Genomic DNA, 23,822 nt, shown 5'->3' with positions numbered 1-23,822 from the left:
CCAAAGCTTCCAAAGGAATTAAATCTCTGATCTCGCCTATTGAACCCTGTGCAGAAGGGAAGAGAAGGAAGTTCACAAGGTCAAAACCAATGTCTTGGCTCCCTGAGGAAGGCCCAAGAGTGCCCAAATAACGTGGCAGGAGCTGACGACAGCAAAAAAAGCATTTTCTTGCCCTTTTGCCTTTTTAACACATACTGAGCAGAAAACGAATTAAGTGTTCAAATCCTTCTTATTTGTGAAAGGCCAAATCACCACTGGAGGTGTCTGGGTACAGCAAAACCTGCTGCAGCAGAAAACCAGGGACAAACAAATTGGTTGTCTCCTTAAAAACACCCAGAGCTGGTCACAGAGGAATTAGTGAAGTCATTTTGCATCTCAGACCGCTGAAGAGTCAAAACGCAGCACCGCTTTTGGAAAGGGGAGGGCTGACACCTCCCTGGGCTACATGCAGACCAGAAAGCTCTTCCAAATGTGGGTCATCTATAGTTGGTGTGAACTTTTCGGTCCCATCAAATCACCTACTTGTAGCCCACACAATACTGAATTGGTTTTCCAAAGAAGAACTGCTTAAGGCTGCACGAAAGCCACAGCAGAGGACATAAAACACAAGAAGCAGAGCCAACATCTATTCCAGCCTCCCTCCGCTCCACTCCCATTTTATTCATAGATTCCTAGAATGGTTTGGGTTGGAAGGAAGGGACCTTGAAGATCATCCAGTTCCAACCTCCCTAACACCTTCCACTAGACCAGGTTGCTCAAGGTCTCGTCCAGCCTGGCCTTGAACACTTCCAAGGAGAGGACATGCACAATCTCCCTGGGCAACCTGCTCCAGTGTCTCATCCTGCTGTCAGAAGCCTTCTTTGAGCTCCATTTTTGGGGCAGAAAACAGACACCTTGGTAATAAGCAGCAATGACAACAAAGACAGTGCTCGGTTCAGTCCATCAGCCGTTGGGGGCATGGTTGGCAGGGATTCATTGCAGCAGTAAGAAGAAGAAAGTCACTCACCCTCACGAAGCTGGCGGGAAACCATCCTTCTTCATCGTCGATCTGACCCCACCACCAGTCCTTGTTGGAAGCATCCAGGACCTTGATAACGTCTCCTGCTTTAAACGCCAACTCCCGGTTGGCCATGGTGACGTGATCCCATACTGCCTCAGCACTTACAATAGAACCACCACTGATCAGCTTTGAAAACAGAAAACCAGCAGTCAGTAAAAGTCTGTTTCCCCTGACACCAGCACATGCACATCAGCAGCAGCACAGACAAAAAGCGCTCAGCCAAAGCCCAGCAACTTCCCTCCATCCCAATCCATGACCATTTCACCCTCACTTGATGTAATCCAGCCTGAGACCATTCCTACAGACCATTGTTCTGCTCCTAACCATGCCATGACAAAGAGCACCAAAGTGGATGAACCTCCTGGGGTCTTGGCCCTACATGTAGGAAAAAGCAACATCTCCCCTCCCACCACCACCATGAGCATGCATATTTATCAAGGAACACAGATTCCAGGTGTCATTTGGTTAGTAGAAGGTACAGTCCCCAAAACCATCCCCATAATGTTCCCAAAACCTTCCCACAATGTTGCCCAAAATAGCAACACTAAGTGACGGTGTCCTGCAAAGAGGATTTCATTTCAGAGCAAATTTGCTCAGCTAAAGGATCAAACAGGTTTTCCATGCAAATCCAGCCAGTGATTCCAAACATATTTACAAGAACATTTGGTGGTTTAAACTGGAAGTTCCATATTTGTCCGGTGCTAGTGATGTCCAGACACTCCTCTGGCTAGGAAGGACACTGTGGCACCCTCCTGTCCTGCTTCAGACCTGACCTGGAGCTCAGCCCAGCTCCGTGGCACATCCAAACCTCACTCTGCCCACAAGAAATCTGGCTACTGCGACAGTTTCCACGGTGCAGAGACCTGTTCACTAGAAACTGGACTGAGGCCAGACTTGTGTCTGACAGGACTACTGAATGTCTCTCCCCAGGGTCACCTCAGAGCTGGCCCACCACCGTGACAAGGACCCAACCAGTTTCCTCCTTCACATGCGTGAAAATCATTTCATGTATATTAAACATCTCCTTAGTGCTGGCAGGCAGGACTCATCCAAACACTGATTCTTGTGCACCCACCAGTCAAACCACCCATCCATGCCTGGGACACCTGCTGCTCCTCAGAAGGACAGTCCTGCATTTTTCAGCGGAATAATAAATTGTGTTTATGTTTCATCAGCTGCAGGATCCTGCAGGGAACAGCATGACAGGCCCAGCACACACAGGCTCTACCCATATGCTTATTAACTGAACCTCACTCAGCACTGCCTCTGTCCAAGGCACACGGAACACCTACTTGGGCTCATCTCCAAACCACATTTTCAGCTCTCAGAAAATGAGTTCAGCACTGCAACCACTGTGGACCTTCCACATGGCAAGACTCTAACAGCTACAGATAACCCTTCAATCTAGGCTAGCAACCTAAATCAAGGGGTTTAGATGCTTTCAAGGTTCCTAAATGCTTTCAGATTTCCTAGATGGTTTCATAAATAGGAATCAGTTTAAACCACAAAGGACCCCAAGACAGACCTGGAAGGAATCAAGACTTCACATCTGAAGGAAGCCCCCTCCAGACCAGTTAAGAGCTATCAGTTGTCCTGCCTGGACCAAGCTCTTCTCCTTCACTAATGTCTCCACTTTGTCACGTTTACAGATACCATCCAGCCTGTAGTTTCCCAGGTTAAGCCAAGCTCTGCTCTTGCAGCCTTGTCTCAGCTCTTCCCTCCCCTGAGCATCTCACCAGCTCTAGATGTTTGTCCTGCAACTTCAACGCAGATGACCAAATCCTATTCCCCAAAGAGCCCTTCCCAGGAATTTGTGAAACAGGATGAAATATTGATCACAGTGTCACAGAAACCCTGCAGCAACACCTAACATCAAACTCTCTGTCCCATGGCCATCTCCCACCAGTGCCTCATGGCAGTTCTCCATCCAGCTTCTCCCACAAAATGAGGCAGGGTGGCTTCCCTTTGTCTAGAAAATCCATTTTCTTGTCATACAAAGAAATGAGGTTGGCCTGACACTCACTCTTCCTGCTAATGCCATTGGGGATGTTAGTCCACCCTCCACTGATGGTGACCCAGGAACACAGCTATTACGCAGAAGCCAAGCTTCTCCTTTTTCTGCTTCAGCTGACATAGACTTTGCTGTCACTTCACACACAGGCAGTTCTGGGCACAGGCTGCCACAGAAACGTCACTGAAACCAAGCTTCAGAGGGACTGACTTTGCAAAGCAGCATTTCTGAGCCTAGGGCACAAAATCCCAGCTCTGAGGAGCACAGCTTGGCCGGCAGCAAGAGTTGGAAGGAACTTGAGAGGACTGTGCTCAGCCTTTTTCTGCTGTTAACACCCCTCACTCCAAGGACATTGAGAGACTGGAGAAGGCCCAGGAAAAGCAATGAAACTGGTGGAGGATGAGGAGCACAAGTCTTGTGAGGAGCAGCTGAATGAACTGGGGTTGTTCAGTCTGGAGAAAAGGAGGGTGAGGGCAGACCTTCTGGCTCTCTACAGCTCCTTGAATGGAGGTTGGAGCCAGGTGGGAGTTGGTCTCTTCTCTCAAGGAACAAGTAGTAGGACAAGAGAAAACTGCCTCAAGTTACCCCAACAGATGTTTAGACTTCACACAAAGAACAACTTCTTTCCCAAAAGGGTTGTCAAGGCCTGGACCAGGCTGCCTGGGACAGTGGTGGACTTCCCATCCTTGGAGAAATTTCAAAGCCATGTAGGTGTGGTGCTGAGGGACATGGTTTAGAGGTGCTGGTTAAAGGTTGGACTTGATGATCTTAAAAGCCCCTTCCAACCAAAATTATTCTATTCTATGACCTAGAATATGCTTTCAGCTATGGTGGCTTTTCAAGGTGCTTCTTAAGTATTAAGAACAAAGGCTGGAAGTTCTTGGTTTTCCCTGACTAGTGCCAGCAGAGAGAAGAAAGGCCTCTTTAGCTGGCCCTTTCCAGCCCTTGTCCCATGTCAGAAAGCCACATAATGTTTTGGGTGGGAAGGAGCCTTTACAGCTCCTCCAGTCCAACCCCACTGCAGTCAGCAGGAACATCTGCAACCAGAGCAGGTTGCTCAGAGCCACAAACAACCTGACCTGCAATGGTGCCAGGGATGGGGCAGCTACCACCTCTCTGGGCAACCTGGGCCAGCCTCTCTTCACTCTCAATGGAAAGAAGTTTCATTAGCTCAAGAAAGGGATCCACATGCCAGGAAGCCCCTGAGCAAGTCTTGGGCTTCCAAAATCCAAACCCAGCTCAGTCTGTACAAAGAGGAGGGCAGTGGGATGGCAGAGTTTGAGTTGCAAGCATCACATGGGCTGGGTGTACCGAGAGAACGTCAGAGGCTAAAATTAAAAGATCCATCCGAATTTATTTTGCAAGACATCTTGCTGCATCTGTGGAGCCGTCTGACTCGTTCAGGGCAGGTTTACAGAGACACAACCTGACATCTGCAGCAGCAAGGGATGAAGAACTAGAGAAAGGTCAGGCTTAAAGTATTCTTTTCTGAGAGAATTCAGCTCAGGAGCACTTCACTGCAGAAAGCTCCTGTCTCTTGGTTTTCAAATCTAGGTCTTAGCACTGTGGTCAGACTTAGTCAACCAAAGACCATGAAAGGATTTATCTCCCATGATTTTAGATGTCTACCAGACAGCATCTGAGACAGTCATCTGGACCCCTTTACAACCAGTGAAGAGAAAGAGACACATCTGGAGCGTGATTCATCTCAGCTATTTCAGTTGTCTACCTTTGAAGGAGGTGAATCACGTCTTAGAAATTACTGTTTCTCTGTCTTTAATTGGGTGAGGCAGGAGTTCACATTTCCAACATCTTTGTGTTCATCCCATCCACAATCTGGCCATCACTAGAGAGGGGCAACAAACAACTGGGTTTAGCAATCATCACCCCCAAGAGGAACAGCCAACTATCCAATCACCCTCTCCCAGATGCAGCAGCCTCTCAGCAGGGGAGGGTTGCTGATAATAAAATTGTGTCCACCACAAAGATTCATAACATTTCAGCCTTGTAAATTCACACTAAGGAGGACTTTGATGCTTAAGGGAAATGTCCTACTCATAAGAAGATGCAAGAGGTGATAATAGACCTTTGTTTTTGATCTACCCTACATACTGCTCATCTCCCAGGTCAAAGTCCTAGCCCCCATGAGCACTGCCCTTGCAGTTGCTCAAACTAAAGAGCCCAGATTAAAAATCTCCTCCGCACTTTCAACATCAGTGCAGGAGAAATGCCAAGAGCACTCCAAAACAACAGACCTGAGAGTGATTTTCACTGGTTTATGGGAGACTTCAGAGCACTGCCAACCACTCAGAAGGGGCTGAAACAAAACCCTTCTCATCAGGCAGAAGACCAGACTCACTACTGGGATGTTGTGCATGGTCTACAGACCAGACTCACTTCATTATGGATCCTTCTTCACCTCCTAGCAACTGGCCATGGCCAAAAAGAATCATAGAATCACCTCAATTGTAGAAGATCTCCAAGGTCATCAACTTCAGCCAACAACCCAACACAACCATGGCCATTAAACCTTATCCTTAAGTCCCATGACTACACATTTTGAACACTTCCAGGGATGGTGACTCCACCACCTCCCTTGGCAGCCTGTCCCAATGCTTGACCACTCCCACAGGAAAAAAAAGTAATATCCAGTTTCAACAGGATACACAGATAAGGAGCCTCTCCTACATCCCAGCACCACAAACAAACAATTAATGAGGAAAAGGAAAGAAGGACAACATTCTAATTATCTGCACAACTACCCATTTCCAGAGCACACACTAAGGAGATGTAGTATCATCATGGTATCACCAGGATCACTTACATCAGCCTTTCCAGGGACTTTTATTACAGGTTTCCAAAGTGCTCTGCACATCTCCAGCTATTCAGTCACAACCTCTAAAGACCCCTAGTGAAGGCACTCCTGAGAGACAGGTGACTGTTGTCAGAGCAGCAAGTCAGGTCAGTGGGAAGGGATTCAATCATTCAGATTCAAAGTCCATGTGGATTTTCCCTTTCTCTTCTCAGCCGGTGTTATTTCCAGGATGGAGCTTGGCCACTGGAAATACTGAATTACATTTGAGGTGCTGCCAAAATATAATGACAACAGTCAAATGGGGTTCCAGAGGACTCTGCAAGTCATGACCTGTGAGATGCTGTGCCACCAGCATGTGCCAGCCAAGAGGTCTTGATCCAGGCACACCATGGTGTGCCATGGAAGGGATGCTGAAAGCTCTACCACAGCAAACACATTGTGGTGGGACATTCTTGCAAACTTCTGAGCTGGGATTGTCCTCACCAGTGCTGGGAAAGCTCAGAAATGCCCATCTGGTGAAGGATCCCAACTGCCTCCCTCCTTCCATTGTGCTTTCCAAGGACCTCAACCTGAGGGACTATCATTAACACCATTAGATTCCAAGGAATACATGAAAGGAGCTCAAAAGTGACATTTGGCTCTGGAATTTGCAAATTCTGGGCTTTTTTTCCCTAGCTATGGCTTTATGGCATTGGTAACAAGATAAAGTAACTCTCCCCATCAAGTAACCAGGGAAATGAAAATGGAACAACAAGAAGGAGATGCTGTTAGATGGCACAGTGGATCACTCTGCATTACTAGAGCAAGTCTGGAGCAAACTCATGAAGGAGAGGAAGAAGGAACGTACAAGTGGGAGACCTGCAGCAGCAGGTCCCACAGACCTTCTCATCTCCTGCTTCTTCATAGCTATAGCACATCCTGGTCAAAAAAGCCCAGGATAACCACTGAAGGTGCTCTTGTAAAGTACATTTCAGACAGTGACCTCTAAACCAAGGTTTACAGCGTCGTCCAGCCTCCTGCAGCGTTTGAGTCTACCAGCCATGAGCCAGCTGCATCAATGCAAAGGAGCTTTGCTCCAGCTCTACAAGATGGGTTCTCTTGGAAGAAGATTTTGGAGAGAGGGTGAACCTCTGCCTCTGATGCATCTGGTACATTGCCCCCAACTTTGCTCCTGTCCAGAGCCATGAGGCACAGCTGGAGGTGAGCATCTGCTCCTCCTCAGCCAGTGCCTGCAGTGAGGCAGCCAAGGATGAAACGTGCTTTAGTGAAGTCAGCCAGGGCTGTAAAGCATTGCTAAATATTCCCAACTCATCAACACTTACTGGCTTCTTATGGGCCAGCTGGGAAAGCAAGCAGGGCCTCAATGGTGCCTGCAGAGTGAAACAAGCACAAAATAGCAGAAGTCTCCTTAGGAGAGTGGTTTGGTTTGAGGTTAGGCCACAGGAACCGCTGTTAGCTACCCACACCTCTTCCAGGGACAAACAATCACTCTTAGCCCACGAGTTTCCATGTTGAATTTCCAGCACAGACTTTGTCACTAATTCAAAATGTACTTATTGAAGAGACATCTTCACAAAAAACCTGAAGAAATTGACCATGGCAGGGGGTTGGAACTAGATGATCTTTAAGGTCCCTTCCAACCCCAACGATTCTATGATTCTATGACCATAGATCAAAAGCTCCTCAGAACTTTCTAAATTCCTAGGACCATAGCCTCTGGGTAACATGAATAATCTCAAAGCATGGAAATATTTCTCCATTAGATCATTTATTAATGCATCAGTAGAGTTCTAAGAGTGAAGAGAAAAAAAAAGCTCTGGGTAGTTTCCTTTCAAATCAGTATTACATAAGCTCTGTCCTCCACAGGAGAGGGAAGGCAGGAATAGGAGCAGGCTGAGAAGGGGAGATGGAGAAGAGTGGCAAGACAATGTCATTTCTTCCAGCTGTCCTTGTGCAGGCATGCCCTTTCTTCAGACAACATAAAAGCACTGCAAAATATCAACAGCCTCTCCCATTGTACTCAAAAGGCCACAATTGTGGCAGCCAAAAAAAATCTTCAAACAAGAAGCTACCAAGTGCTGGTGTTCTGAGGAAAGAAACCTACACTCTCAGTAGTATCAGTGGTCACAGTGGAAATCAATCCCCAGCAGAAGAGGGGATGCTGATGATCTGCCAACCTCCAGCTAAATGAGAACACTTTGCTTTTCACATACTGAAAAGAAAGGTACCTCAAGCTCCTTTACACTCTTTTAATGGCATTGATCCCTCATGAGCTCAAGGCTTGCAACACACATTGATAGGACAGAGAGGTGCTAGAGAGTGTCCAGAGAAGGGCAACAAACCTGGTGGAGGGTCTAGAGCACAAGTCTTGTGAGGAGCAGCTGAGGGAATGGAGTTGTTCAGTCTGGGGAAACGAAGGCTGAGGGGAGACCTTCTGGTTCTCTACAACTCCCTGAAAGGTGGTTGGAGCCAGGTGGTGGCTGGTCTCTTCTCCCAAGGCACGAGGGACAGGATAGGAGGAAATGGCATCAAGTTGCACCAGAGAACGTTTAGGTTGGACATGGCTGCCCAGAGCAGTGGTGAACACCCCAACCCTGGAGAAGTTTCAAAGGTGTGTAGATGTGGTCCTGAGGGACATAGTTTAGTGGTGACCTGGCAGTGCTGGGTAAAAGACTGGTCTTGATGATGTTAGAGGTCTTCTCCAAGCAAAAGCAATTCTGTGATTCTCTGATAAGGCTGCTATCATGGGGCCGTTTATTGCAAGAGCAATGCCACCCTCTTAAAGTCCCAAGGAGGGCATTCATAGCTCTGCTGACCCTCTCTCTCCCCTATGAAATCCATGTATCTGGAGCACAGGAGTGGTTTGATGGGTGCTCACCTGAGCTGCACAGACAACAGAAGTTGCGGCCCGTGTTTCCATCCAACGTTTCGGTGCCATTCACAACTGGGGCAGGTTCACTCAGCTGATGGAGCAGACAAAAAGGAAGGACACAAGAAAATGTCGTCCCACCCCATCATGTTGTACTTCTGCTCCTGCACAGTCTCCCAATAGTGCCTTTGATTGTGTGTTTATTTTTAGCACTCTTGTTGGAAATTATACAAAGTGAATAATGCCAAATCATGGCGGATTCGCCGCACGGCTCAGCGACCAAACTACTGGGAGGGCACTTCCACTTGATTTGTTGCTTCTCTGAAGAGGTGCAATCACACAAAGGTTAAGCACAAGGCAAAGAATTTCTCTTTCTGCTCTCAAGCCCTTTGATGAATTTGACTAATAGCTGGATTTCAGCTGAAAGAGGCTGATTGAGAGAGCCTCTGATCTCCCATGTCCTGAAAAGACTATCACGCTTAGTTGGAAGCTTTGTGGCCAACAGGTCAAGGAAGGGGGTTCTGCCTGTCTGCTGAGAATCCAACTGCAGTGCTGGAGCCAACTCAGCACAGCAGTGACATGGAGCTGTTGGAGCAGAGCCAGACGAGGCCACAGCAATGATGGGAGGCCAGGCTTGCTGCGAGGCCAGGCTGAAAGAGCTCGGATTTTTCAGCCTGGAGAAGAGAAAGCTGCATGGAAACCTTCTGGTGGCCTTTCAGGACTTCAAGGGGCCAGAAGAAAGCTGGGGACAGACATTTGAGCAGGGCCTGTTGGGACAGGACAAGGAGTGATGGTTTGAACTAAAAGAGAAAGAGTCAGACTGGAAAGCAAGAAGAAATGTTTGACACCGAGGGTGGTGAGACTCTCTCCCAGGTTGCCCAGAGAGGTGGGAGCTGTCCCATCCCTGAAACCATTGCAGGTCAGGTTGTTTGGGACTGAGTAACCTGCTCTAGTTGCAGATGTCTCTGCTGACTGCAGGAGGGTTGGACTAGGTGACCTTTAGAGGTCCCTTCCCACCCAAGCCATTCCCTGATTCTAAGATAGATCTAAAGGCAGAGAATGAGCCCAGAGCTAAAGGTCCATTAGGTCTGGGTTATTACATTTGTCACCAATTTAAATTTTCTTGAGAAGGCATTGCCTGCCACACACAAAATCACTTCACCTCCTGTAAGTAGACTCCAGGGTACAGTATTAGCCCTGTTCTCCACCTTGTTATGGTTGCTCTCCATATCATCCCTATTAATAACACCAGCTGTGGAGGGTAGCTGGAGAGCTGAGAGTGCCAGTAAAACCACAGCAGCGATGAGGAGAAGGACAAGTAACAAGAGGAACCCCAATAAAGCTCTGCCCATGTGGGTTTTAATTGGCTCTGGAGCTCCAGCAAGGTCTCTCCTTTGATGGCACATCTGTCACCATAATTGCTTTCCAATCCCTTTGGTCTGCTGGGGATATTAAGCCTCCCCTTGTCTGATGACAGATCTTGCGAGTACTTACAAATAACCACCAACCACCATCTTTTAAACTCATAAATTATGAGATAGGTTCTCAGGCTCAAGGTTTAAGCTGCTCTGAGGGGAACATCACCTCTCCTCACACACAGCCAGAGCTTGGATTATGCCCAACTTTACTTTACTGGGCTGAGCCTGCACTGTACTGGTAGGGGAGGCAGCCAGGATAACCAAACCATGTCCCCAGCCCTGCTGCAGCAGCAAATAGGGTGCCAGGTAACATCAAAGGGTTGAGTAGAGACCACTGAAGGCATGGGGAGGGGCTGGGGACATTAACTCTCGATGCCCAAGGTGCAGAGCAACAAGAAGAAAACTGGATATTACAATATATACCTATTGTAGAGTGGGGGACATGAGTCTGTGGCTGACCACTGAGCCCTCAGTGAAGGGATCCAATTGATACACAGAGATTAATCAAACCACATAGCTAGACAGCTATCATGTCAGGTGTTCCTTCCACAGTGCAGAAGTACAGAGCACCCAGCCACATGGAGATTACAAAGTCACAGAATTCATTATTTTGGTTGGAAAAGACCTCTAAAATCATTGAATCCAACCATTACCCCAGCACTGCCAGGTCAGCACCAAACCATGCCCCTCAGCACCACAACTCCAAGGCTTTGAAACCCCTGCAGGGATGGGGACTCCTCCACTGCCCTGAGGTGCCTGGGCCAGGCCTTGACAACCCTCAAGGGGAAGAAATCTTTTCTCATGTCCAACCTAAACCTTCCTTAGGGCAACCTGAGACCAGAAGAGACAGACATGCATCTGTCTTCCAACCTACATTCAGGGAGTTTAGAGAGCCAGAAGGTCACCCCTGAGCCTTCTTTTCTCCAGGCTGAACAACCCCAGTTTCCTCAACTGCTCCTCACCAGACCTGTTCTCCACACCCTTGATCAGCTTCACTGCCCTTCTCTGGACATGCTCTAGCTCCTCAATGTCCTTCTTGGAGTCAGAAAAAAACCCGAGCACAGTATTTCAGTTATCATCTGCAACTTACTGAGGTGCCTTGATCCCCTCATCCAAATCATTGATAAGGGTATTAAAAAGAACCAATCCCAAAACTGAGCTCTGGGGAAGCCTTCTGGGGATCATCCTGCCTGCCCCTATGCCCACGCTGTAGCTAATTTGTAACCTCAAAACTCATGCATGGATGAGTGAGACATGACTGGAAATGCCAGGAATGCCAAATCCAGAGTCTTTTCCCCCCAAGAAGCCTGTCCTTACTGCAACTGGAAAGCAGAAGCCTTCTCTCCTACAGAGCAGACTGGGTGAATGCAGGCAAACTGAGCTCACTGGAGCTACTGAGGAGTTTTTGCAGGGAGAGAAGATTGTGATTGCTCTGGGGAGGGGAAGAGTGCCTGATGGTTCAGAGATTGCTTATTTTCAAGTATATATCACCTGTTATTCTGGGGCATGGGAGTTCCCAAAGCAAAAAGGAAATAAGGAGCAAATTACACACCTGACTCCCTGTGGGCTCAACACAACACAGCTACTCCCAGAGGCACCAGCACACAGCTTGTTCAGGTCTTTGCCCGTGAAGCTGCAGAAAAACTGCCAGAAGCCACCACAAAAGTCTAGGGATGTGACTGTCCTCCTCAACTCAGCTTGGTGAGGCCACACCTCAAATACCGGGTTTGGTTTTGGGCCTCTAAGTACAAGAAGGACATTGAGGTGCTGGAGCGGGTCCAAATAAGAGCAACTATGCTGAAAGCTTCAGGAGTTGAGAGGAGACTTTGCCTTCTACAACCACCTCAAGGGAGGCTGCAGCAGGTGGGTGTCTGTCTCTTCTCATGTGCAACAAGCGACAGGACAAGAGGAAATAGTCTCAAGTTGAGCCAAGGGAGATTCAGGTTGGATATTAGGGGAAAAAATCTTCACAGAAAGGGACCTCAGGCCCTGGAACAGGCTGCACAGGGAGGTGGTGGAGTCACCATCCCTGGAGGTATTTAAAAGATGCATAGATATGATGCTGAGGGACGTGGTTTAGCAGCAGCAGCATAGCAGTAGCTTAGCAATAGTGGCAAGATTGTGAGCTCAAAGTGAGTGGTGGGATTGATGATCTCCAAAGGTCTCTCCCAAACTCAATAATTCTCTGTTCCTATGATTCTATAAAGCTGATGAGACAGAGCTAAGCTATCTCAGCTGTGTTTAGCAGGAAGCAATGGCACACAGACACACAGCTCCAACGCTCAGGCACATACATCAGAGCTACTCAATGTCATAACTTCTCTATCTACGGTCAGGCACTGGCAGTGAAATGAATAAAGTGACAGGACCAGAACTAATGAAAGCATAAGTAGATACTTTGTCCTAGAAAAGGTGACACAGTTGGCCAGAGTCTAAAAAATCATGAAGAGAAATGGATTCAAATGTTGGGCTGTAAATACAAAACAGAAACATTGTTCCTGGATGGCCAAGTTGGAAGGACCCAGCAGTGACAGCCCCTTCATGGTATCAATCACAGCAGCGTGTTTGAAAACACCTTTTAAATATGGAGGAGATGGTTGGATCCTGTCACATTAGGACCACAAGGCATTAAACCACTGCTCCAGTAATAGGCTTAATGCATAATTCACGTGTAGCACCACTGAAGCACGAGGCCAAAATGATATCATGTGGGGGGGGGGGAAGAGGTATTTTTAGGGAGAGATGAGAACTTGGAACTTCAAATGTGGTGGCAGTGCCCAGGCTGGAGTAATGTCCAGAATAATGCATCACCACAACTCAGGCTCCTCATGTGCTGCTCTGGTCTCTTAATTTCTCACTCTCTCTTAATTTCATACTCTGAAGTCCCTGCAGCTTGTGGCTAACACAGTCAAGGAGTGGCTTGTTGGCAGATGAGCACAAACTGGGGAAAATCGCCTACAAAGTGTTCTGAAGACCCTGAGCTTGCAGCAGAGCTTCGACTGAACACAAGCACCACGTGAGCAATGGTTGGAGAACCAACAGATCACACCCAGAAAGCACCCCTGGCTTCAGGCAACGCTGCATGGAACACCACAGCCCCATCTCTGCCAGCCAAACCACTGTCAAGTGGAGTCTGTCCAGCAACCCAAGAACCAACCACTGAAAATCCCACTGGGCAGTGAGACACCAGGTAGCTAACATGACATTCTTACTCCCATCTTATTGACTTTGCATTACCATAGGTTTTTCCTGTTAAGAGCTCAACAGACAATCCTGGATGTCCAGGGCTGTCTCATCAGGAAGGTAACGAGTTGATGACAATTAAATGAGGGTAACTCCTCCAGATTGCCATCAGTGCCTGCAAGCCTCTTACAAGGATTGCCCAGATCAGTAAGGGGATATGCAGCCATCACCTCTAAGCTGCTTTTCTCCATTCAGGTTAGGAATGAATGAAAGCCACTGTCTAATGGCTTCTCACATTTTATGGAAGTTGCCACAGCCAAAATGTCTTCTGTAAAGGAGTGATTGGAGACAGACACATGCCATGAGCCCCTCCCTCAGCTGAACTGCAGCTTGGATCTACACTTGTCAGCCTCTAATCAAAACAGAGTGGAAAGCCCGTAATATTAGGTCTGTTTTCAAGCCATCAACACTGGTTTTGCAACATAAGTTATCACCAGTGCCTCCTGGGGGAGACAGCAGCTATCTCCATGGCACAGCAGGAGAGCAGCTGCATCCCCAGACTCCAGCACTCCCTTCACTGCCCACAGCACCATCCCTGCAGCCACCTCACAGCCAGGCAAGCCTCATGCTGGACCCATATCCTTGTGGACCTCAAGGTCAGGGAGAAGCTACAAAAACCCCAGAGTAGGTAACATCAGCTTAGCCCAAGAGTGAGTCTGAGACCCCACCTGCAGTGCTGGGGCCAGCTCTGGAGTCCTCAGCACAGATATGGACCTGTTGGAGCAGGGCCAAAGAGGCCACAGCAATGATAGCAGGACTGGAAGCCCTCTGCTTTGAAACCAGGCTCGGAGAGTGGAGCTTGTTCAGCCTGGAGAAGAGAAGGCAATAGGGAGACATTCTGGTGGCCCTTCAGGACTTCAAGGGACCATAAGAAAAGTGATAAGACATTTTTGATAAGGGCCTGTTGTGCCAGGACAAGGGGTGATGGTTTGAACTATAAGAGGGAGACTCAGACTGCGGAGAAGGAAGAAATGTTTGACACTGAGGGTGGTGAAGCACTGGCTCAGGTTGCCCAGAGAGGTGGGAGATGTCCCATCCCTGAAACCTTCCAGGTGAGGTTTGTTTGGGCTCTGAGCAGCCTGCTGTAGTTGCAGATATTCCTGCTGACTGAAGGGAGCTTGGACTAGATGACCTTTAAAGGTCCCTTCCATCCCAAACCACTCTGTGATTCTATGATTTTTAGCCTGTGCAAAAGGCTGCTGGACAGCAGTGAGCAAGGGACGATGGGCAGTCTCACATAGGTGTCAGCTCATCTGTTGTATAACCAGCTCCTTCCACTCCCTCCAGGTCACACTACTCATGCAAGCCCCATCCCTCTCCATCCCATGTATCCTACTCACAAGAGGCCACATTTGCTGTCTAGTGTAACAAAATCATCACCTCAGTGGTGCTGAAGCCAACGGTGACGTACCCAGATAATCCTATTCAAAGTCTGGAGGGCAAAGTTGTCACAGATGAAATATCATTGTCTATTATGTGTTGGCAAACAGGGGATGGAATGGCAGCCACTCAACATAATGGCTTGAATTCCAGCTCCTTCAAACTGGCCCATTGCCGCTCTCTCTGATCACAGGATAGATTTAAAAGTATAATTTCCACCCCAAAAAAACTCCACAGCTGGAGTAATCTGACTCATACAGCTCCCTCTGCACCAGAAAGCAGCTCATGGAGAGTGGGGATCTGCAAGCCCCTTGCCACCTGTGTACAAATGAGGATGTGGACATGATTCCTCAAACTGGTGGATGGCAAAGTCCCTCTGACATGAATCACAGAATGACAGCGGTTGAAAGGGACCTCTGGAGAGCATCCAGTCCAATCGCCCTGATAAAGCAGGGTTACAGCAGTTTGCCCAGGATCACAACGTCCAAGGGAGTTTGCAATCTCTCCAGAAGAGACTCCACAGCTCTCCAGGCAGCCTGTTCCAAGACTCAACTGTCCTCAAGTGAAAAAGTTCCTCTTCATGTTCAAATTCATGCCTGCTCCCCTTTGCCCTGTCACTGGTCACCACTGGAAACAGACTGGTCCCATCCTCCTGACACCCACCCTTCAAGTACTAATAACCATTGAGAAGATTTCCCCCTGAATCTTCTCTAGGCTAAAAAGCCTAAATGTTTGGATTGAGGCTTCTGAGACCCAAAAGCCAGATCCTTCATCTCTGCACCCCACAGGAGAGAAAGCTTTGCTGAAGCTCCATGAGTAGGGATACAAAACTAAGGCCAAGTTCAAGAGAATTACAAGGCAACTCTCCCCATGTGCCTCAACCAACACTTCAGAGCTGAACAGTTTGAGCTGCAAACTCCATTCCATTTCTGCCATAACAAAATCATCTTCATGTTCCAATGAGTCCACAAGCATGGAAAAAAGGCATCCAAATAGGAGTTTTCTTCAGGACAACATGATGGATTTTTCCCTGGCTAATAGATTGGATTCATTGAGGAACAAGAAGAGCCAAGAAAACTTACTTGCAGCACAGGTTTGCTGCTTTTAGCAGCCTTTCCTCCAGGCTGGGTTATCTACACAGGCTGGTTTCCACATTGTTGGCTTTTACCTGCTATGATCTGACAACCATTTTTTTCCAGCCTAACCTGGCACTGCCTTGCTTACAAAAAAATCTCTTCTGAAACTACTTTGGAGAAAAGGAGGAAGACCTTCTGGCTCCCTAAAATTCCCTGAAAGGAGAATGGAGCCACGTGGGTGTCAGTCTCTTCTCCCAAGGTACATGAGACAGAACAAGAGAAAACAGCCTAAAATCACACTAAGGGAAGTTTAGGTTGGACATGAGGAACAATTTCTTCCCCAAAAGGGCTGTCAAGGCCTGAAACAGGCTGCCCAAAGCAGTGGTGGAGTACTCATCCCCAGAGGTGTTTCAAAGCCATGTAGATGTGATGCTGAAGGTTTAGTGGTGACCTGGCAGTGCTGGGTTAATGGTTGGACTCAATCATCTTAAAGGTTTCTTCCAATCAAAACCAAGTTTTAAGAAGCACTCAGCAGCCATTTAAAACTTGAAGGTAAATCAGATCAAAATATTTCATCTGAAAAAAGCAGATGCTGAAAGGTGACCTTATGGCTCTCTACAACTCCCTGAAAGGAGTTTGGAGTGATGTAGGGGTTGGTATCAGTGGTATCAGCTGAGAGGAGAAAAAGGAATGCCCTGAAGTTGTGCCAGGGGAGGTTTAGGTTGGAAATTACAGTATCACTGTATCACAGTATCGCCAAGGTTGGAAGATACCCCGAGGATCGAGTCCAACCTGTCACCACAGACCCATGACTAGACCATGGCACCAAGTGCCACGTCCAATCTCCTCTTGAACACCTCCAGGGATGGTGACTCCACCACCTCCCTGGGCAGCACATTCCAATGATTAATGACTCTCTCGGTGAAGAACTTTCTCCTCACCTCGAGTCTAAACTTCCCCTGGCGCAGCTTGAGTGTGTCCCCTTGTTCTGGTGCTGGTTGCCTGGGAGAAGAGACCAACCCCTTCCTGGCTACAACCACCTTTCAGGTAGTTGTAGAGGGCAATGAGGTCACCCCTGAGCCTCCTCTTCTCCAGGCTAAACAATTAGGAGCAATTTTTTTGCTGCAAGAGTGGTCAGGCATTGGAACAGGCTGCCCAGGGAGGTGGTGGAATCACCAACCCTGGAGGTGTTCAAGAAACCTTTCAAGAAACCATGGCACTTTGGGACATGATTTAATGGCCATGGGGGTGTTGGGTAAATAGCTAGGCTTGATCTTAGAGATGTTTTCCAACTGAAACAATTCTATGATTCTACTACTTCAAAGAGTAGTAGAATTTCCTCATTTCCTTCATGGACCCATTAAATCACTCAGCACTGCTCTGCTCCTGGCCTGGTGACTTGCCCCCTTTCTGGAGGTGTTCAAGGCCAGGCTAGACACAGCCTCAAGCAACCTGCTCCATCGGAAGGTATCCCTGCCCATAGCAGGGAGGTTGGAACTATGTGAACTTTAAAGTCCCTTTCAACCCAAACCATTCTATGAATCCACGCCTCTTGCATTGAGACACAACTGGATTGAAAATTGAGGTGCAGATATTTGCACTAGGATTTGCAACACTGTCTTGAAGCAAACATCTGAGTTGTCTGAAGGGGTTTGGAATGAATAATTTTCTGTGTTATTCACCTACCTCTGGCAAAGAGGCTCCATCTGCTCATGGAATGTTTTTTCTTACTTAAAGTGAAGGTCATGCAAGTTAAAGAGGAATTCGCACATCCCCAACGCCCTCCAACCATGCTCATCTACACAACCCTGTGTCTACCTGGTCAAGGTTGTTAACCAGTCAAAGAGAGAAGTACAGCTGTCAGGTTAAGGGTAGTGAGTAATCACCTAGTGCATCATTGCTGCGACAAGCACCCCGGGACACGGGCTGGAGTCAGAACATGTCCTGTGCAATTCATCACTAATCAGGACGTGTTCCGACAACAAAGGCAAAAGGCAACTCGAAAGGTGAACCAAAATGTTCCTTCTGAAACACCTACCCTTAAAAAAGACTTGAAAAATCTGAGTGGAAAGGTAAATGGAGTGGATGTAAAAGCCAGAGCAGCTTCTGCGCGGAAAGCAACCAACTCATGCGGGGCCATGATTCACCACAGAAGAACTGGCAGCAGTACAGCTCATGTGAAGCTAATCATAGAATCATTAAAGGCTGGGGAAGACCTCTAAGATCATCAAGTCCAACTGTCAACTCAACACCACCATGACCACTAAATCACATCCCAAAGCGACACATCTGTAAGCTTTTGAACACAGTGCTGCCTGTGTGGGCTTTGAAGGTGTGGAAGATCCTTCCTTTCCCTGGACCCAGGTCATTGACCTACAGGGGCCTGGAATGAGCCTTGGTTGCCTTGTATGAAAATAACAGGCCACTGGTTAGAGTCATTGGATCCTGGGATTGTTTTGGTTGGAAGAGACCTTTAAGATCATTAAGTCAAATCGTCATCCCAGCACTGCCAGGTCACCACTGAGCCATGTCCCTCAGCACCACATCTCCATGGCCTTGAAACCCCTCCAGGGATGGGGACTCCGCCACTGCGCTGGGCAGCCTGGGCCAGGCCTTTACAACCCTTTTGGGGAAAACATTTTCCTGATGTCCAACCTATGGAAAGAAATATGGAAAAGAGGTGATGCAGTGGAGAAATCTGAACAGTTGCAATATACAGGGCCAAGGGGTGCAACATGCAAAAGTGCAAGTGGCACAGAGGGCAAGTCTGATGGGAACAAACCCTTCTCCTTGCTATTTCCTTCGTAATAAGTGGAATCTGGGAGAAGCTGGACATCCCAAAACCATAGACAGACTTTTCCTGGAGTTTGTTTGGACAAGGAAAGGCTTTGAGATAGTGTTAGGCTTCAGCTCAGAGGAGTTTGACTCAGGTAGGTTGTGGTTCAGCTGAACACAAAGGTCCTCTCTCATCAGCTCCCCAGGCAAGTTATTCAGGGAGTTGGTAGAGTAACCATCCCTGGACATGTTCAAGAAATGTGTGGACATGGCACACTGGGATATGACTAAATGGCTATGGTGGTATTAGGCTGAAGGTTGGACTTAATGATCTTAGAGGTCTTTTCCACACAAAACAATCATGTGATACTATGGCTTTGCTGTTTCCAAGCCTGTGAAGCACCCTGGCTGGTGGGAGCCCAAACACCACCATACCAACAAAGGGCAATAAACTCAGGTTGAGAGACTCACAACTCGGCAGGAGGTGGCTAGTTCAAACTCAACTCTAGAGAAGGTCAAAAGTCTCCAAGCTGTACTGGACAGCTTCACAGCTCAAGTCTTGGTTTGTTGGCTTTTTTCAGACCTACTACTTGGTACAAGCAGCTGCCCAAAGCCTGTTTCTGCCTCACAGGAGCATCTGACATTTCTACAATAACGTGATGGGGAAAAAAGATAATTTCTCCTCTAGTTCAGCTGCAGGCTTTGATAACCTGGATTGCTGTCACACAGGCTGAGGGATCCTGCAACGCAGCACAAAGCAAGGAAACAACAAGTGCAAGAAACTACAAATGGGGCCCAACATTCGTGGCAGCCTTTGATACTGTCACATCTTCACTGCAATGTGGAAAGGTGATGCTATTCCCTGACATTCTCTGATGATATCAAACAGGAAAACCTTGCCAATGGATCTGAGAAATGAAGCTAATAAACAGAAGGCAAACTCATTCCAAACCCATATTCAGTGGGAGAGCTGCTCACAGGGCAAGGAATCAGAGAAGCTACAGTGGCAGGAAATCAGGGAGGAGTTTGTAAAGCCCTGAAATGAGAGCAAGATCTGTGAGATGCTCCAACAGTCCCTCCTCCCCTGGCTTGTTCTGCACGAAGCAACTCATTTCAGACAGATATTGACAGCGTGGGAGGGATTCAGAGAAAAGCAGCAAATTCTATCAGAGCTTCTGAAGGATTAATGCCCAAAAAGAGATTTAACCTGTTCAAAGCTCAGCTAAACTCCCATTGCAGGCTGTGCAACACAGGCTAAATACTTCCAGGAGAGGCTTTAATTCTGTGTAATGGGGAGAGCCAGGAGTCTGAACCACAGAATTGTTTTGGTTGGAAAAGACCCCTACAATCATTAAGTCCAACCTTCAGCTTAGCACCACCATGGCCATTAAACCATGTCCCCAGGTGCCATGACCAGACATTTCTTGAACACCTCCAGGGATGGGGACTCCATCATCTCCCTGGACAGCCTGTTCCAGTGCCTGCCCACTCCTGCAGCAAAGAAATTATTCCTAATATCAAACCTAAATCTCCCCTGGCACAACTTGAGGCCATTTCCTCTTCTCCTATTGTTGGTTACCTGGGAGAGGAGACCAACTGCCTCACCTAAGTACTGAGAGACATTCTCTTTTTCTCCTTAAAAAGGTGACAATGATCCCATCTCCAGCATTACCTATTCTCCTCAGAAATGCAGCTCCTCAAGGAACTTCTAACAACTCAAGTCATTAGCCAATTAAGAGCAGAGAAGAGCTGTGAAGATTTTTGAAGCAGGTCATTTCAGTGCCCAAAGCAGCCTTAAACAAACAACAATACATATAAATACTCCAGAACAGCTCGCTCAAGGTGTTTCCAGTATCACTGCTGGGAACTCACAGGGCTGCTCATGCACTAAAAAGTGCCCCCCAAGCTCCTCCTCCTTGGGCCACTTTGTGTTAGAGGGGGAACTGTGAATCATTTTTACACTCCAATGGAGCTGTGGGAATTAAAGCACAGCTCATGCACTGGCATCATCTTTGGGCAGGTTTTCAGACAGCCACCTATGGGGAAAGGAAGATGCTCCTTGATGCCACACACCTGTATCACAGGGACAACCACTCAAACAACTGCACTTTGTTTTCTGCCAGCCCTGGACACTGGGAACACAGTTTCAAGCTCATTCGTCATGCAAAGCTGTTGGCACGGCTTGGGGGACCTTGTAGGTACTGAATGGAGATCTGTGCATGTTGTTGCCAGCAAAGGGATGCAAGGAGATCTGTCACCAAGGAATCCATCTCCACTGCTTCTTCTCCCTAGTTGCAGGTGACAGAACAAGAGGAAATGGCCTCAAGCTGCACCAGAGGAGGGTTAGGTTGGATATTAGGAACAATTTCTTTGCTACAAGAGTGGTCAGGCATTGGAACAGGCTGCCTGGGAAGGTGGAGTCACCCTCCCTAGAGGTGTTCAAGAAATGTCTGGATGTGGCACTTGGGGAGATGGTGGTGTTTGGTTTATGGTTGCACTCAGTTGGTCTTTTCCAACCTTTACAACTCTCAGATTTTAAGAAAAGTGCAGCTTCCCAGTGTCCAGGAGAGGCTGGAATCTCCCAAGAGATTCTCTTTTCATCTGCCCTCCTGCAGAACAAGGGGGAAGGCGAATGCCTTGGAGCTGCTCAGGATGGCAGGGTCCCAATATCCCTCTTCTGTCCCCAGCCTCACTTTGGGGTATGCAGTGCAGCATCTAAAGCCACAGCTACCTCCAAATCTGCACCCACAGATAACCCCAGCAGTGGAGTGACAACCAAAGTGCTCCTGCCTGTGGAGCTGTGCTGGCTCCAGCAAAGCTTCTGCTTTGTCCAGAAGCTATGTGCACAACCCCAGCTGCTGCAGGTCATGGGGAAAAAATTCTGATTTTCCATCTGCAAATGGTGTAAAACCCCCAAGTGGCAGCAGTCAGAGGCTCAAGGACCTCTTGGTGATGAAGGCAGCAGTGTTTGGATGGGGATGCACCCAGAAGCACTACACAGCAGACAAATCCTCCAGACCTCACATCCACCTCCATCCAAGGGCTGCTTCCAACCAGTGATGGAGGTAAGAGCATCAAGGCTGCACCATCTTCTACCCTTCTGCTCTTTTCTCCACCAACACAGACACCACAGCAGCATTTAACCTCTCCCCTTGACCTGCAAGATCCCAGGAAGGGTGATCCAGCCAGCTCCAGGACCTACCAGTCTGCAGCAGATTCACAGGGTGCTTGCCAGCAGTTTTGGTAAGAACCGGTTTAGCAGCATGGTGGCCTCACTCCCAAAAGTGAAAGCTCATTAAGGCACAGCTAAAATACCCTCATTATTTCCCTAACACTACTTCCCCTGTAAGTAATTGCTGAAGTCACAACAGGATGGGAGGTAGCTGCATGATCACTAGTAGGATAACGACAAGTCTCTACCAAGCTCCCCATTAGGTTGTGGTCTACACAAGGCAGAACCACAGCTCTACCTAATTAAAACTGCAGGAGGGTTGGATTTGAGAAGGCTGAGTACAATTATCCAAGGAAGAATTGAGCCAGGATGCTGTGACTTAACCCATCACCTTGTGCATAAAGTGCTAAAGGACTTTAATTGCCACCACTGATGGGAGTCCACAGTCATGACTCACCTCCAGCACACATCACAAAGTTGCTGGTTTCCTCACTCCTGCTTTACTTTTGCTAAGGTGCTTCTGAGGCCAATGCTTTGGTGGTCATAGGACCACACTGGGAGGCTGCATTTGGTTCTCCTTTGATTTTCAAACCAGCAGGCTTAATCCCCAGATTCATTTGGGCCCATCTAACAGCTATTGCCAATGTCCCACATGCTCTGGTGAGGGATGAGAGCAACAAAGAGCGGAGTAAATGGAAATCTGGGAGGAGTTGTGAGGAACTGGGCTTTTTTTCTGACATAATGTAGTTTTTAAAGGTGAATTTTAGGATTCCTTTCTGTCCATTACCCCCTTGTCCTGTCACAGAGCACCACTGAAAGAAGGCCTGGTCCCATCCTCCTGACACTCACCCTTTAAGTATTGATCAGCATTGATGAGATCCCCCCTCACTCTTCCCTTTTCCAGACTAAAAAGCCCAAATTCTCTCAGTCTTTCCTCATCAGAGAGATGTTCCAGTCCTCTCAGCATCTTTGAAGCTCTTTGCTGTACACTCTCTAGCAAGTCCCTATCCTTCTTGAACTCAGGAGTCTTGAATTGGATGCAGTACTCCAGGTGTGGCCTCACCAAAGCAGAGTAGTGGGAGAGGAGAACCTCTTTTGACTTGCTGGCCACACTCTTCTTGATGCATCCCAGGATGCCACTGGCCTCCTTGGGTACGAGGGCACATTGTTGCCTCACAGTCACCCTGTTGTTCACCAGGACTAGAGGTATTTAACCTTTAAAATTCACTTAGCTTTTATTTAAACACTTTAAAAAAAAAAAAAAGAAGTTAAAATGTTGTACCCAAAAAGCCAAAAGAGCAAACCCATCTGAACTATGCTCTTAAATGTGTCAAAGGATAATTATTTTCCTTCTGAAATGCAAAGAGCTTTCAGTCTGCATGCTGCAAGGTCAGAACAACACAGACACATTTTCCTTCTCCTCAGTTTTTGTCCTCATGAGCCATGAGCCTGCTCACATTTCACATCCCTGCTTCCCACCTTCCCAGTGTCTATTCAGAACTCTTCTTACCATAACGATCTTGTCAAATTAATTCATCATTAAGGACAGATTTATACTTCCCCCCACCCTTCACTACCATGCATTAATTAGTGACACGGTTGCCATGGAAACCCAGCTACATGAGCTAACACCACATAACTTGCCACGTTGGTAAAACGTGGACTAGAGCCACACCAACAGGCACTGATGCTTGAAGTCCAAGCTGAAGCCACATTTGCTCCCTTCTCAGGGCTTTGTGGTCTCTTCAGTTAATAAAAGCTGAGAAAACCCCCAAAGACCTGGACATCAGGATGAGTTACTCTGTGACTGAGTCTGGCAGGCTCCCATCCTGCCTGATGATCAGAAACTGCCTTCTAAGAGCCTCTGTTTTGCTGTGATCACCCAATATCTGCTCATTCATCTTAAGCAGTTGCAGAATCACAGAACCATAGAATTGTTTCAGTTGAAAAAGACCTCTAAGACCACCATGTCCAACTATCAACCTAAGACCATCATGTCCATT

General features: G+C 47.7%; 1 protein-coding gene across 7 annotated transcripts in view; it reads right to left on the bottom strand.

Moving 5' to 3' along the window:
• Positions 1-23,822, bottom strand: part of ARHGEF9 (Cdc42 guanine nucleotide exchange factor 9) — a 239,128-nt gene that overhangs the window by 74,244 nt on the left and 141,062 nt on the right. For all 7 annotated transcript variants that reach the window (XM_068151950.1, XM_068151951.1, XM_068151952.1 and 4 more), the window contains one exon: positions 1,007-1,186. In XM_068151950.1, coding sequence (XP_068008051.1) covers positions 1,007-1,186 — 180 coding nt within the window. The remainder of the gene's footprint in view (positions 1-1,006; positions 1,187-23,822) is intronic.

The sequence above is a fragment of the Melanerpes formicivorus genome, unplaced genomic scaffold (genome assembly GCF_026170545.1).
Source record: "Melanerpes formicivorus ecotype bairdi unplaced genomic scaffold, bMelFor1.0.p_v2 SCAF_22, whole genome shotgun sequence".
In the NCBI taxonomy this organism is placed as follows: Eukaryota; Metazoa; Chordata; class Aves; order Piciformes; family Picidae; genus Melanerpes; species Melanerpes formicivorus.
The sequence above is the reverse complement of the archived record's forward strand: the minus strand, read 5'-3'. Positions and strand labels throughout refer to the sequence as shown.